The sequence below is a fragment of the Nematostella vectensis genome, chromosome 4 (genome assembly GCF_932526225.1).
Source record: "Nematostella vectensis chromosome 4, jaNemVect1.1, whole genome shotgun sequence".
Lineage (NCBI taxonomy): Eukaryota > Metazoa > Cnidaria > Anthozoa > Actiniaria > Edwardsiidae > Nematostella > Nematostella vectensis.
The window spans coordinates 1,763,583-1,777,485 of record NC_064037.1 but is presented as its reverse complement, the minus strand read 5'-3'; the positions used below and the strand labels follow the sequence as shown (position 1 = coordinate 1,777,485).

The 13,903-nt window shown below is 39.8% G+C and overlaps 3 protein-coding genes across 3 annotated transcripts; 2 read left to right on the top strand and 1 right to left on the bottom strand.

Moving 5' to 3' along the window:
* The first annotated feature begins 1,838 nt into the window (after window positions 1–1,838).
* Window positions 1,839–5,162, top strand: LOC5509200 (X-box-binding protein 1). Its single transcript, XM_001629694.3, has 4 exons — window positions 1,839–2,079; window positions 2,205–2,301; window positions 2,926–3,227; window positions 4,043–5,162. The coding sequence occupies exons 1-4, from the start codon at window positions 1,949–1,951 to the stop codon at window positions 4,260–4,262; spliced, it is 750 nt and encodes a 249-aa protein (XP_001629744.1). The 5' UTR covers window positions 1,839–1,948; the 3' UTR covers window positions 4,263–5,162.
* A 647-nt stretch (window positions 5,163–5,809) lies between these two features.
* On the top strand, window positions 5,810–10,925 carry LOC5509219 (N-lysine methyltransferase KMT5A-A). The gene is made up of 7 exons (XM_001629695.3): window positions 5,810–5,942; window positions 6,066–6,148; window positions 6,218–6,597; window positions 9,219–9,309; window positions 9,595–9,654; window positions 9,935–10,125; window positions 10,545–10,925. Exons 1-7 carry the CDS (start codon window positions 5,930–5,932, stop codon window positions 10,753–10,755), a joined length of 1,029 nt encoding a protein of 342 aa, XP_001629745.3. The 5' UTR covers window positions 5,810–5,929; the 3' UTR covers window positions 10,756–10,925.
* On the bottom strand, window positions 10,792–13,899 carry LOC5509232 (nudix hydrolase 8). The gene is made up of 7 exons (XM_001629715.3): window positions 13,731–13,899; window positions 13,558–13,637; window positions 12,969–13,060; window positions 12,350–12,455; window positions 12,027–12,131; window positions 11,662–11,864; window positions 10,792–11,204 (listed from the first exon to the last, which is right to left on the bottom strand). The coding sequence occupies exons 1-7, from the start codon at window positions 13,781–13,783 to the stop codon at window positions 11,028–11,030; spliced, it is 816 nt and encodes a 271-aa protein (XP_001629765.3). The 5' UTR covers window positions 13,784–13,899; the 3' UTR covers window positions 10,792–11,027.
* Window positions 13,900–13,903: the final 4 nt, after the last annotated feature.

Sequence of the window (13,903 nt, the reverse complement as noted above, 5' to 3'; positions counted from 1 at the left end):
TTGTTGATGCCAGCCCAGCGAACGGAGAAAAGAGTCCTCTGCTGGGGGGGGGGGGGGGGGGCAAGGGCCCTGCTACATACATTTCTTTTACTTAATCTTAGTGTAATCTAGTATAAGCATAAGTCAGTCTGAACTATCGTTGTAATGGGGTTCCTTTGGTCACAACTTTCCATCATTGATCAAGTCTAAGCCCGTACGGCCCACCACAGGCAAACCGAATGGGCCAATGTAATGTGTAATAAAGTTAAATGTCAATATCATGAGCTAAGAATTAATGTATGGGTGGTTGCAAGAGTTTAGACAAAATAATCAGGCTTGAATACTACCAACGCGAAGCTCTGCCCTCTACTAAACACATTGTCAACGCCGGCTGAGTAGCAATACGCCATAGGAGGCCGACCATTTTACATGAGGCCCTCAGCAGTTCGGAAGAGGGAAGGAGCTTTTTGAAAAAAATAAAATAAATGGTAGTCTAAAAAACTGCATGATATGATAAAAACCAACTACACGACAAGGAATATCCTACACTGAAAGAGACCCCTCTTCTCCCCACTTTCAATCATTTTCATCATTTTCACTTTTGGTGAAATGAGAACCATTTCAAAAACAATTGTCCGGTGCCTTTTGTAAATGAAGCACAGCAATCAACCTTCACTGTTTTCTATAAATACAAGATTCCTCTTCTTTTGTCCGCAAGCTTCCTACGTTAGACGGGCATATGTCGACAACTCGTGGGAAGTGGTTTATGTTAATGACTTTGCACTTTTTTCTCTTCTTATAAGTCTCTATGGTAATTAATTCATTTTTTATATCTTTTTTTATCACATAGCTTTTTCCACTTTATTGCAGCGAAGCTAAAAAGAAAGCTCTTTCTGGATCCATAATTGCGGCTTTTGATTTATCTCTTGTGCTTTTTGTCTCTGTTTCAAAACAACAAAAATCATTCTACAGCGAAACAAGTCCCCAATCAGTCTGTTCAATTTGTAACCAAGCGACTGTTATGCGCGTAGTACATTTGCCGCACAGCAACTCAAGTTGACAAAAAAAAAACATAAAATCCGTCAGGAAACATCACGTGGGTGGACTGAAAACAATTTCGATTGAAACAGCTGCTCAGATCAATTTCGGAAATAAAATGAAAAACCTCCATGAAATCTCTTGCTTTGGTTCTCTTTATTTTATTGTGTTGTTGTATTTTATTGATTTCGCCTCAAGCGACATGGCTACTGCACGATTATAGCCATTTACTGCGGGTCTCGTCTTGCTAAAGACGCCAGAAATATTATTCTTATCGCAAATAAAAAATGATGACATCGTTACAATCTCTAATCTATGTTTTTTATACTTTAAAATGAACATTCAAGGACTGGAACTTTTTTAAACACAGACACAAATATTTGGCGTCTCTTTGGGCTTGAAGGTTATATTTTTACCTAAAAGAACTTGTTTTGGGTTATTTCAAACGACGCCGGATCAGGAACTAGAGCGCAACAACGCGAAGCCGGGAACAATATTCCTTACGTCATAAGTGATGCGTAGGAGGGGTGGTTATACTACATTCTTACGTTCTTTCTCGCGCTCCATAGCAGCAAACATTGAAGCTCTAACATCGTGATTTTGATCAAATTCTTAAGTAAAAATACGTGAAAGAACTTCAAGGGTTGAAACGTGAATAAAAAAATAACGTTAAAAAGGAAGTTGAAAGGGGATATTTCCTGGTTAGCTGCTATGAGGTCGTGAAAAGTCGAAATTAGCATAAAAGTTCAGTTCGTGGCGTATTGTGATTGGTTAGTTATATATAGGTGCTGTCAATCAATTCCAAATATGGTGGCTAATGATGCAACAGTCAAATGACTTTCGCTAGTTCGTAACGCGTTTGGTAATAATAGTAAAACGAAGACAAGAAAGAAGACGCGGATAAGTCTTCTCCGAAAGAAAACACACAAAAATGGAGGCGCCTAACATCAACAGAGATGCTGTACTAAAATCCTTGTTACTAAACGAGACAAACCCAGACGGCCAGCCTCGTAAAAGGCGAAGATTAGATAATTTAACCGTCGAGGAAAGAGCGCTACGAAGGTTCGTATTTATTGCGACACTGAAATGGTCGAGTGATATAGCGCACTTTACTGGCTTCCCGTTCGACTTTTCCCGCTTTTCGTTCGAGAACACATGCTAATCTAGATTTCTGTGTTACTCCACAGAAAATTAAAAAATCGTGTTGCAGCTCAAACAGCAAGAGATAGAAAAAAGGCAAGAATGCAAGATCTTGAAGAGGCCGTCGAGAGTCTGGAAAGAGAGGTTTGTATTTATATCCGTTTTTTTAATTCTTAGTAAAAATATCGAATTCTAGTGTAAATATTGTCGGCAAAATTTTGTGTGTAATACCAATATCATTAATAAAAGTTATATATCCTATTTAAGCTCTTTTATACAAAGATATTGATTTTAATAGCGTCTCCATATGATTATAAGAGGGGTTTAGCCCTTACCAGTAAAGAAAGCATGTAAATTATTTTGGCTCATTTCATGATTTCTAGACATTTATGGTTTTTGGGAGACAAAGCAATCAAAGAACTTTGAGAGTTCACGGAATATCGTGTCTCGTCGGTCACACCAGAAACTTGATAGCTTTTTGATCCTTTAGATTTGAATGACAATGAACCTCTTTTGTTGTCGGAGCATAAAGACCCCAAAAAGACTATTGAAAGTCTCTCATAAAAAATTAATTTATCTACCCGGTAAAAACTAAATGCTACATGTTTTAAGACAATAACATCGTAACTGGTATTTTATTTACCCAGTCGTTACAAGTAAAAACGTGTTTCAAAGTTCTCTTAAGAAAGTTTAATGTACTGTCCAGTGAGGCATTGAGAAAAGCCGGGCAAATATACTAAATTTTTTATAATTCGTGTAATTCCATAGAACAAACGTCTCCGAGAGGAAAACAAGAGATTAAACAAAAGCACAGAATCCCTAGCAATCGAGAACTCTGAATTAAGAGTTCGCTTGGGTCTTACTCCACCCGTCTCCCCTGTGTCAAGTCTATCGTCCTCCACGCCACCAAGCCCTGCCTCGGAAAGGAGTGACTCTGCCCCAGAGGGCTGGGCCGTGATCAAGACGGAAGCAGAATCTAAAGAGTCAGCAGCACTCATCGCTTCTCAGCAGCAGAAGAATCTGATTCTGTTTCTTTCAGTGATCACGACCTGGCTTCAAATGAACTGCAGGTAGGCTTAATTAATATTCACCCATGCACTTCCCCTTTATTGAAACTGATAGACAAAAGAGCAATTACACTCACATTTCAAAGTCTTGATTACTTTTTCCCATCAGAAAGTGAATTGAGTATAAAAAATATCTATAGTAACCCATATCTTCCTTATCTAAAAAAGGATTTGCATTTGACTACTGGGAGTCGAGAATTCCTAGCACTTGTCTGTGTCTGCTCTGCTTGGATTGTTAAGTTACAGTTGGGTAACCAAGCAATCTTGAATTTTCTTCTTACTAGCATATGCTCATGCTCTATGTAGTCACTTTGAATTTATGAGAATTGTGATTTATCAGATAGAAAAAATAGCAGACATAAATCGCCTAGGAACCACTGGTTTTTAATTGCCAGAGAGACATTCTACATAATAAATTTTTGTAATAGTTATATAAAAATAGTACCTATTGGGTAATTATAGATAATCTTTTCAAAAGATCTTTTTAAGCATTTTCTTAGCCAATCAAAACTGTTGGACAAATGTTTGGTTTCTGTTGACACATTTTTTCTCAATGCTCAGTGCATTTGTTTACTTTCTGAACAGCTGTATTTTTACAAATCAATTTCACTGGCATTGTCGTCAGAAAATTGATGTATCACAAATGCTAATTAACTAATTTGACGACACTTTTAAGTAAAAGGAAAAAAGAAAGCACATTTCTTATGAAAAGAATGAATGGATATTAAAAATCTAATTGTACAACAACTTATACTCTTGCCTAGAATTGTCTAGAACAAAGTCCTAGCAATGTCTAACCTCGTCATTTTTTATTTCAGCCTGAGTTGTTTGTTGGTGTGTTTAAAGATGTTGAGTCCAGTGACGATGAATTCCTTCAACCAAAGCAGGAAAACAAGTCTGCCTGTTGCAGAGTTGTCAAGGGCCGACCAATCGAAGTCAAGCCTTTCCGAGACCAAGAAGTTGAGTCGTTCTCTCCCGGACTCCATGACTTGGTGGGGCAAGCACCAGAACACATGGAATCCCTTGATGAGATCCTGAACTGCAAGGATATCTCAATAGAGCTTGAACAGCTTGACGTAGAACCTGACACATTGGGAGACACAGGAATGCAAGCATGGGAGGAGTCCTTTACTGATCTCTTCCCCTCACTTCTTGCTGTTTAATCTCAGTGAATTCGAAATTCAATCTTAATCTCTCAGAGGATTATCGTAGCTTTGTAAGGCAACATGCAAATAATACCTAAATTATATTTTCAAGCTGTGTTTAGTCTTACTAGCTAGCTTACATTTTGAGCCATTTTGATGGTTACAACCAAGTCAATCATTGACAAGTGCTGATGAAGCACCCAGCCTCAAAAGGCATGCTGCCAAATTTGCCTGTTGAACATTCAGCCTTTGATATGCAAGCTAGTCTAGGTCTTGTAAAAAACATTATTTTAAGAAAGTTCACTACTTGCATTTTGAACTCTTACACATCCATTATGGAGTTAGGCTGTTTGGACCATGTTGCTTTGTCCCACAAAGTAACAATGTCGGCAAAAAAAAAACACCCATGACAGTGCCATCATGCACAGGTCATGTGTATGCAGAGGATCATTTCATTCAAGCAAGCATATCAATTCATTCAATGAAAAAATGTATTTCTATATATATAAGTATATATCGACAAAAAAATAATTTTAATCTTATAATATAAAATAAATCAAACAATTAAAAAAACACCTTCACAATTGAATTCACTGGGTATTAAACAGCAATAAGTTTTGATTAATAAGGTTCATTGTTTGCAATGTATATATATTGGCAAGCACCTTGAGTATCATAGGGTTGTAGTTCATGTCGTGATCAGTGAGGGACACCTGTATGGGGTTGGTGATTCTGTGTAGTAATAATGCATGATTATTGTACTTGCATACAAATAAATGTGTTCAGGTTCAAATGTTATTATGATGAGTTTTAGATTTTTGCTCCTCGATAATTATATGGGCCCAGTAGGCTCACAAAAGCGAGCTGGACTTCTAGCGTTAATGACATAATGAGCAAAGGAGCGGATCCAAGGTTTTATAAAGAGGATTGGAGGGTCAAGAAATAAGCCTGATACTTTATTTGTTATTTTATAGAAAACAAAGAGAAATTATTATATTTTTTACACCCAAAAGGGCTCAAACTCCGGTGCTGTCAGGCCTATACCAAGGGGGGGGGGGGGGTGCAAATGCAGCCCCTCATAACGGCCGAAATTCCACTTTCGGTTCTCAATAGACGTGCTATTCGTAGACAAAACTATAAAACAAGCCAGATCACTCTGGTATGTAGTCAAATCCCGTGGAGGTACTGCAAAGGCATAAAAGAAACATTTTTGTTCTTTTGGGAGTTGTCAGATTTTTACCAGAAAACTCCCTCCCGCCCCTCCCCCAGAAAAATTAATAAGGTCCACTTTTTCGGATGCCTCCCCCTCAAGAAAAATCCTGGGTACGGGCCTGGAAAGCATGGTCTCCCATGCTCATTGCACTCTTTCCTTGATATGCAAATCGCTAAGTATGCTGTCCTATGGTTGGTGAGCTTTTGTTGTAATCGACCAATCGTAGATCTCGTTACAAAATACAAACTGCTCGCTCACAACCACAACGAGTCTGCGTTTTCTTTGCAAGGTTCTCCTAAATTTATCTTGGTTGGTGAAGATTTTGCGAGCTTTTTCCACAAAATAGGATGCCAGCCAAAGGTAAGTTTAACGAAGAAGTTGAAATGTAGGCTTTTGATTGGATTTTCGTTATTGTGGCATTGGTAATTGCCGAAAACTAGCTTTGTTTACATCTTACAACAATCTTCTTATCCATGTCCGCAGGACGAAAACGTGCAGCAAAGAAACTCGGAGAACCATCTGCATCGGCTTCAGGAGTCGAGAGCGAAAAGGGGGTTAAGGAGAAGGTATGCTTATCTCAGAGTTATTCCGTTTCATTAAAATAGCATGTAAAATTTGTGATTTTGATGCTGTAGGATACCAATTTGCTATCCTCACCGAAATCTACCAAGGAAACGAGAGAAATAACAAGCTATTTTGCTAAATCACCCTCCCCTGTAAAACATGACGAGCGATCCCAAACAACTATAACCCAAGGCGAAGGTAAAACAAGCTCTACGGCGCTTAAATATCCCACCGATCCTGAAAAGGACGCGAAATCGTCAAAGTCGACCGGTGACCCACCTTCAGATAAAGCGCCTCTGACTGCAACGACAAGCGATAATCAAGAAACAGTGAAAGACTATGACAGAAAATCAACAAGTGGAAGTAAGAAGCCGATGGAGAAGTACTTGCTAAAGAGCCCAGGAGATATTTCAATTGTCGACAACAAAAAGAACACAAAGAAAAAGAAAGAGTAAGTAAATTGAAATATATGGCTTGTACCATAGCGGGTGAAAATCTGGTGCAGATCGAGGATGCAGAGGAGGTAGAGGAAGTAGGCAAACAAGTCAGGGGAGGTAGAGGGGGGCAATCAATTCAAGGGAGGTAGAGGAAGTAGGCAATCAAGTCAGGGGAAGTAGAGGGAGGCAATCAAGTCAGGGGAGGTAGAGGAAGTAGGCGATCAAGTCAGGGGAGGTAGAGGAAGTAGGCAAACAAGTCAGGGGAGGTAGAGGGAGTAGGCAAACAAGTCAGGGGAGGTAGAGGAAGTAGGCGATCAAGTCAGGGGAGGTAGAGGAAGTAGGCAAACAAGTCAGGGGAGGTAGAGGAAGTAGGCAATCAAGTCAGGGGAAGTAGAGGGAGGCAATCAAGTCAGGGGAGGTAGAGGAAGTAGGCAAACAAGTCAGGGGAGTTAGAGGGGGGCAATCAAGTCAGGGGAGGTAGGGGAAGTAGGCAAACAAGTCAGGGGAGGTAGAGGAAGTAGGCAAACAAGTCAGGGGAGGTAGAGGAAGTAGGCAATCAAGTCAGGGGAAGTAGAGGAAGTAGACAAACAAGTCAGGGGAGGTAGAAGGAGGCAATCAAGTCAGGGGAGGTAGAGGAAGTAGGCAAACAAGTCAGGGGAGGTAGAGAAAGTAGGCAAACAAGTCAGGGGGGTAGAGGAAGTAGGCAAACAAGTCAGGGGAGGTAGAGGAAGTAGGCAAACAAGTCAGGGGGGTAGAGGAAGTAGGCGATCAAGTCAGGGGGGTAGAGGAAGTAGGCGATCAAGTCAAGGGAGGTAGAGGAAGTAGGCGATCAAGTCAGGGGAGGTAGAGGAAGTAGGCAAACAAGTCAGGGGAGGTAGAGGAAGTAGGCAATCAAGTCAGGGGAAGTAGAGGGAGGCAATCAAGTCAGGGGAGGTAGAGGGGGGCAATCAAGTCAGGGGAGGTAGAGGAAGTAGGCAAACAAGTCAGGGGAGGTAGGGGAAGTAGGCAATCAAGTCAGGGGAGGTAGAGGGAGTAGGCAAACAAGTCAGGGGAGGTAGAGGAAGTAGGCAAACAAGTCAGGGGAGGTAGAGGAAGTAGGCAAACAAGTCAGGGGAGGTAGAGGAAGTAGGCAAACAAGTCAGGGGAGGTAGAGGAAGTAGGCGATCAAGTCAGGGGAGTTAGAGGGGGGCAATCAAGTCAGGGGAGGTAGGGGAAGTAGGCAAACAAGTCAGGGGAGGTAGAGGAAGTAGGCAAACAAGTCAGGGGAGGTAGAGGAAGTAGGCAATCAAGTCAGGGGAGGTAGAGGAAGTAGACAAACAAGTCAGGGGAGGTAGAGGGAGGCAATCAAGTCAGGGGAGGTAGAGGAAGTAGGCAAACAAGTCAGGGGAGGTAGAGGAAGTAGACAAACAAGTCAGGGGAGGTAGAGGAAGTAGGCAATCAAGTCAGGGGAGGTAGAGGAAGTAGGCAAACAAGTCAGGGGAGGTAGAGGAAGTAGGCAAACAAGTCAGGGGAGGTAGAGGAAGTAGGCGATCAAGTCAGGGGGGTAGAGGAAGTAGGCAAACAAGTCAGGGGGGTAGAGGAAGTAGGCAAACAAGTCAGGGGAGGTAGAGGAAGTAGGCAAACAGGTCAGGGGGGGTAGAGGAAGTAGGCGATCAAGTCAGGGGGGTAGAGGAAGTAGGCGATCAAGTCAAGGGAGGTAGAGGAAGTAGGCGATCAAGTCAGGGGAGGTAGAGGAAGTAGGCAAACAAGTCAGGGGAGGTAGAGGAAGTAGGCAATCAAGTCAGGGGAAGTAGAGGGAGGCAATCAAGTCAGGGGAGGTAGAGGAAGTAGGCAAACAAGTCAGGGGAGTTAGAGGGGGGCAATCAAGTCAGGGGAGGTAGGGGAAGTAGGCAAACAAGTCAGGGGAGGTAGAGGAAGTAGGCAAACAAGCCAGGGGAGGTAGAGGAAGTAGGCAAACAAGTCAGGGGAGGTAGAGGGGGGCAATCTAGTCAGGGGAGGTAGAGGAAGTAGGCAATCAAGTCAGGGGAGGTAGAGGAAGTAGGCAAACAAGTCAGGGGAGGTAGAGGGGGGCAATCTAGTCAGGGGAGGTAGAGGAAGCAGGCAATCAAGTCAGGGGGGTAGAGGGAGGCAAACAGTGCTCGGTGGTTGACTTAACATGTTGAGTGTGATACCTTAAAACACAAATGATGCAGTGGTGTGCATTGTTGTCCAGATTTTTTTTTTAAATCTGCCACGGGTACACTTATCTTTTCACTAATTAAAAAAAATATATATAACATAGGATAAATTAATGCATATAAATTAGGGTAAATGTATGCTTTTCACCCTTTAACTTGACCATTTGATTTGACACTTTTGACCCTTAGATTTCACCCTTTAACTTGACCATTTGATTTGAAACTTTTGACTCTTAGATTTCACCCTTTGACTTGACCCTTTGATTTGACACTTTTGACTCTTAGATTTCACTCTTTGACTTGACACTTTTGACTCTTAGATTTCACTCTTTGACCCTTAGATCTGACCCTTTAGCTTGACCCTTTGATTTGACACTTTTGACCCTTAGATTTCACTCTTTGATCCTTAGATCTGACCCTTTTCACCCTTTAACTTGACCATTTGATTTCAACTTCAGGACCAAGACTAGTGAGAGGCCTACACAGACAGCTATCACAGAACACTTCCGTGTCAGGCGGAGCCAAAGGAAATGCAAATCTGCAGTTGAGGTAAATTCATTGGCAGGGCTCTAATCTTGAATATCAAAAGCTCACTGGGGCTAAAATTCCTTTTTTGTTTCCAAAGAGTAGGGGGTTAAAAGGGAGAGGGGACTTACTTCCAAATCTCTTTTTTGTAATTTTTGGCACTTGGTGTTTTGCTTTAAAAAGTCTCAAATGCTAGAACTTTGTGTTTACATAGTACACCTAAATAAAAATCTTATGACACAACAGAGCACATTGAGATTTTACAGTTGCTTCATGAATCTTACAAGGCTGTTTCCATTTCTTTGTTAGGAAGAAAAACAACAGAATATTGAAAAAGCTGTCTTACTGGGTCTTGAAGAGGGCCTTGAGGTATGGTTCATGTAAAAAAAGATAAAGAGTGTGGAGCAGGTTTTGCCATGGAAACCCTTGGAATACCTCATTTACATAGAGCTCTTGCTATATGCCATGGGGACCCATGGAATACCTCATGATGAACATAGAGCAAGAGGTTAGAAAAGCTAATTTAATTTTTTTGATAGCCATTTTTATTACCTATCTTGACAATTCGTTGGTGGTAATGTAAATGGTGGATTCAGCTCTACCATAAACAGGTCACTTTGATCTCTGAGTGACTAATTTTGATCTCTAGATTCGTGATGTAGAGGGCAAGGGCCGTGGAGTATTTGCTGTGAAGTATTTCAGTAGAGGGGACTTTGTGTGTGAATATGCAGGAGAACTGATAGACTATAATACAGCCAAGGAACGAGAGCAGAAGTACTCTGAGAAAGCTGAAGTGGGCTGTTACATGTATTACTTTTCATTCAAGAACAAGAAATATTGGTAAGATAATCTTCAATGTGTTGATTGGAAATAGTTACTATTATAACATGATGAAGGGAAACAATATCAGAAATGACAGACCCATGCATTTGGGAAGATTATAGTAAGGGTTTCAGGCCAACAATAGCTTTATCAGGAAATAGCTCTAGTATTATTATTATTATTATTTGGTGATTGATGATAATAATTAATAGTTCCTTTCTGAGAGGCACACTGTGGCTTTTCAAATTGTATATAAATAGACAGGAGCCAGTGAGAAACCATAGCTTGGTTTTGTGTCTCATCTAAAAGGCTGAAAGTGGGATATTTCATCTATTAAAAATAAAAAAAGAAAACTCCTAAAATCTGGGGTCTAAATGGGACAGAGTTATAATTTAGGTTTTGATTGACCCTTGTTTTATTTATATTTTTTCATGTAGTGTTGATGCAACAAAGGAATCTGGTCGCCTTGGTCGACTTTTAAACCACAGCGTCCATGGCAACTGCACCACAAAACTAATATCCATCAAGGGCAATCCCTACCTGATTCTCGTGACGTCTCAAGATATCAAACCTGGAGAGGAACTATTATATGACTATGGCGAAAGAAGCAAAGACATTATCGAGTCACATCCATGGCTAAAAGCATGATCATTCTACTGAGTAGAAATACTTTACTTGCATTTATTTTGGAAATGCATTTGACTTTTTATTCCTTATTTGTACATTTAATTGTGAATATAAAGTATAACAGTTTTCTGTTTTCTTTTATACATTAAAAGATTAAAAGAAGAGACATCTTTAAGTATGTTAGGTGGAAAGAAAGTCTGGTTTGGTGTCTTTGGCTTCACTATTCACTCAACTTCAGCTTCACCACATTTTTTTGCCAATTGCCTTGAGTCTTGTACTCTGCTTAAACACCATTATAATTTGTGTGATGGAAAATCAATGCTGTAATAGATTAAATCCCTATTGAACAAACGCATTTGGGTTGGGACAATTTTTAGCTTGCGTCCTTCTTGGAGAAAGTTATCCTTAAAGGTCCTTGCGATGAACTTGTTTGAATCATTGACATGTGGGCTTGAAATAAATGCTTCCATCTATAAAAGAAACATAAAAAGAAAAAAAATAATAATTGCATTGAGTCAAAAAATATAACCTCTGCACTAGGCATTTTTGAAAATTTACATCTTGTTTTAAAGCTTTAGTCAAATTACCAAATCTTAAATAACTGTATAGGCTGGCATAGAGTGGTTTTCAAAAACCCGTGAAATACTATTTAGTTTATTTAGTTCTAATACACTATGTCTTTGTTCTCTTTTGTTCTGGCTTGACTACTACACTTTAACAATTACATTAAATTGCACAGGATTTTGAAAACCACCCTAATCTACTTTGAATAATATTACTTACTCATAATTTCTAGTTGTAGAATGACAAAAAAAGTTAAAGGGGTATCTCTGCATTCCTCTGGACACCACCACCACTGGTTGTAGAAGAAACTCACTATAAAAGCTCTACTATAAGATATTTATTTTTTGGGCTTCTGCATATTACCTCCATCCATTTAGCATCTGCTATCTCTTTTGCATCAAATTTGATTTCGGTTGATTTTGGAGTCATCAGGCAGACAAAGTACAGGTCTGAACATCCAAACCTAAAGTCTGGTATATGCCTAATGCAGACAAGAGAGACAAACTCTGCCTCAATGCCTGTCTCCTCCAGTACCTCTCTTCTTGCCGTCTCTCTAATGTCCTCGTCTAAAAGAGACAAGAGAAGAAAATCAATCAGGTTTCACTTAAACGTAATGTGTTAGGAAGTATCTGTAAAATGAATGTTCTGTGACTTGTATGACTCAGTCCTGCTTTAGGAAAGTGCTATTGCATTCCCATCACAAATCATACTCTTCTGCATTTCCTTACTATAGTCTGCCATTCCTCCTGGTAGCTTCCAGTGATCTTGGGTCCTGAATCTCTCTTTCACAACAAGCAACTGACCATCATCCCTAACTACAAAACCGGCTACACCTGAAGCCAAATAAAAACATCTCAATCAGATTTAGAAGGAGAGATAATCTGATTAATTACCCGTGCAGGCACATATCCATTGGATTTATCACAATGGAAATATATTGGTGATGGATGGACTTGTTTAGTTGCAAATTTAGGAAGTAGCAAATGTTGTCATGGTGAGTGATAATTATACACGGTGATTGATAATTTAAATGATGAATAAGCATACTTACCAATGTAGGTAGTAGCAAATGTGGGCAAGCTGTTTGGCTCATCTTTTGGCAGCCACTGGGTAACCACAATGAATGTTGGATAGCAGTGATGGTACACAAACCCATGCTGGGGAAATAATATGCAATCTCACAAGACTTGAAGGATAATAAAGCAAGCATCCCAATACAATATATATGTATAATGTACAAGTGAAGGCATTCATAGAACAGTGCTTGATGCATAGGTGTAGAATGGGATATATCTTGGTATGAGAAAAAAACAAGTGAGCTAAAATTTCACCCCTGAAGCCTGTTTAATAGTTGCCCAATCATCAGGGTTTTTTTAGAGAGAGAAATATTGAACTACTGGGCTTTTAAAAATATGAGGATTTTAGACAAATATCTTTCATTTTTTTTCTATTTAGATTAAAAATCTTTAGGAAACGAGAAGTTTTGAGCTTAATCCAGGAGACTTGGCGTGGCTCCCCCAAGTTTTCCAAATGTTTTTTTTTATCATGCCCTCACGATATTCAGAGGCCTGCCATGGTCAGGATCAACCAATTTTCATGTTGAATCCCAAGAGTCTAGACCTGTCAATGCTTCTACGCAAAATATATTGAACTACTTGACAACGAAATACCTTTACTGCTACAGGGATAAAAGAACACTGCTTGATTGAGATTTTAATCCAAACTCCTCTTATACCAGTTTCCCTATAGTGTTTTAATGAAGCTGGAAAAAAATTAAAAAGCATTAATTCCTAATCCAATGGTCCACTTCTCTCCCTTGCACTATTCTGGATCTTGATTATGCAGCTTATATTGCATCTCTGGTGCTCTCCACAAAATAAAACTCCATCTTTCCACTGTTGTTTTTACCGTTTTACTGCGTCTTTAAAGCCGCATTGCCACCAGTTTACTTCCGGAGGTCCGACGGAAACCTCAACCGTTAAAAGACGAGAACCTATTAAAATCTGAGATATTAAACAGGTCCGCTCCAAATTATCAATCGCATCCTTTAAGAAACTTCCAATAGCACACTGCCTTCAATATTTTGAAATATTTTTCCCGCCCGTTAAAAATCATCGATATTGTTACGTAATCGACCGGAAGTAAACTGGTGACAATGTGGCTTTAAGGCTATAGTTGTAGCCAGTGTTATGCTGTTTCTGAGGGGACTTACGTAATCTAGCAAATGTAGGGAGCTTTTATACTAATGGCTAATATTACCAAGTAGTCGATCTTCAAATTCTTGGTCAGTCTTAGGAGGGGTTTTAACTTTCTCTAAATCAACGGTTATCCCTTTAAACCTGTCAAACAAAAACAATGAAAACATTGAAACAGTTATTCTGTAGTTCTCAGATAAAAGGAAAACATATATATACTAAAATTCTTCAGCATACATATCCATTTTGCCTTGAAAAACTCCATCTCCTGTCTCTTCATACTCTTCCATGACAAGATTTCGCGTATTTATAACAACGTAGAGACAGCTAGCATATTGGTAAATCGGTAAATCGATCGCAAAGTTTCTCGAAGACGAAAGTCGGATTCTGACAGGCGTTCCACAATAGTA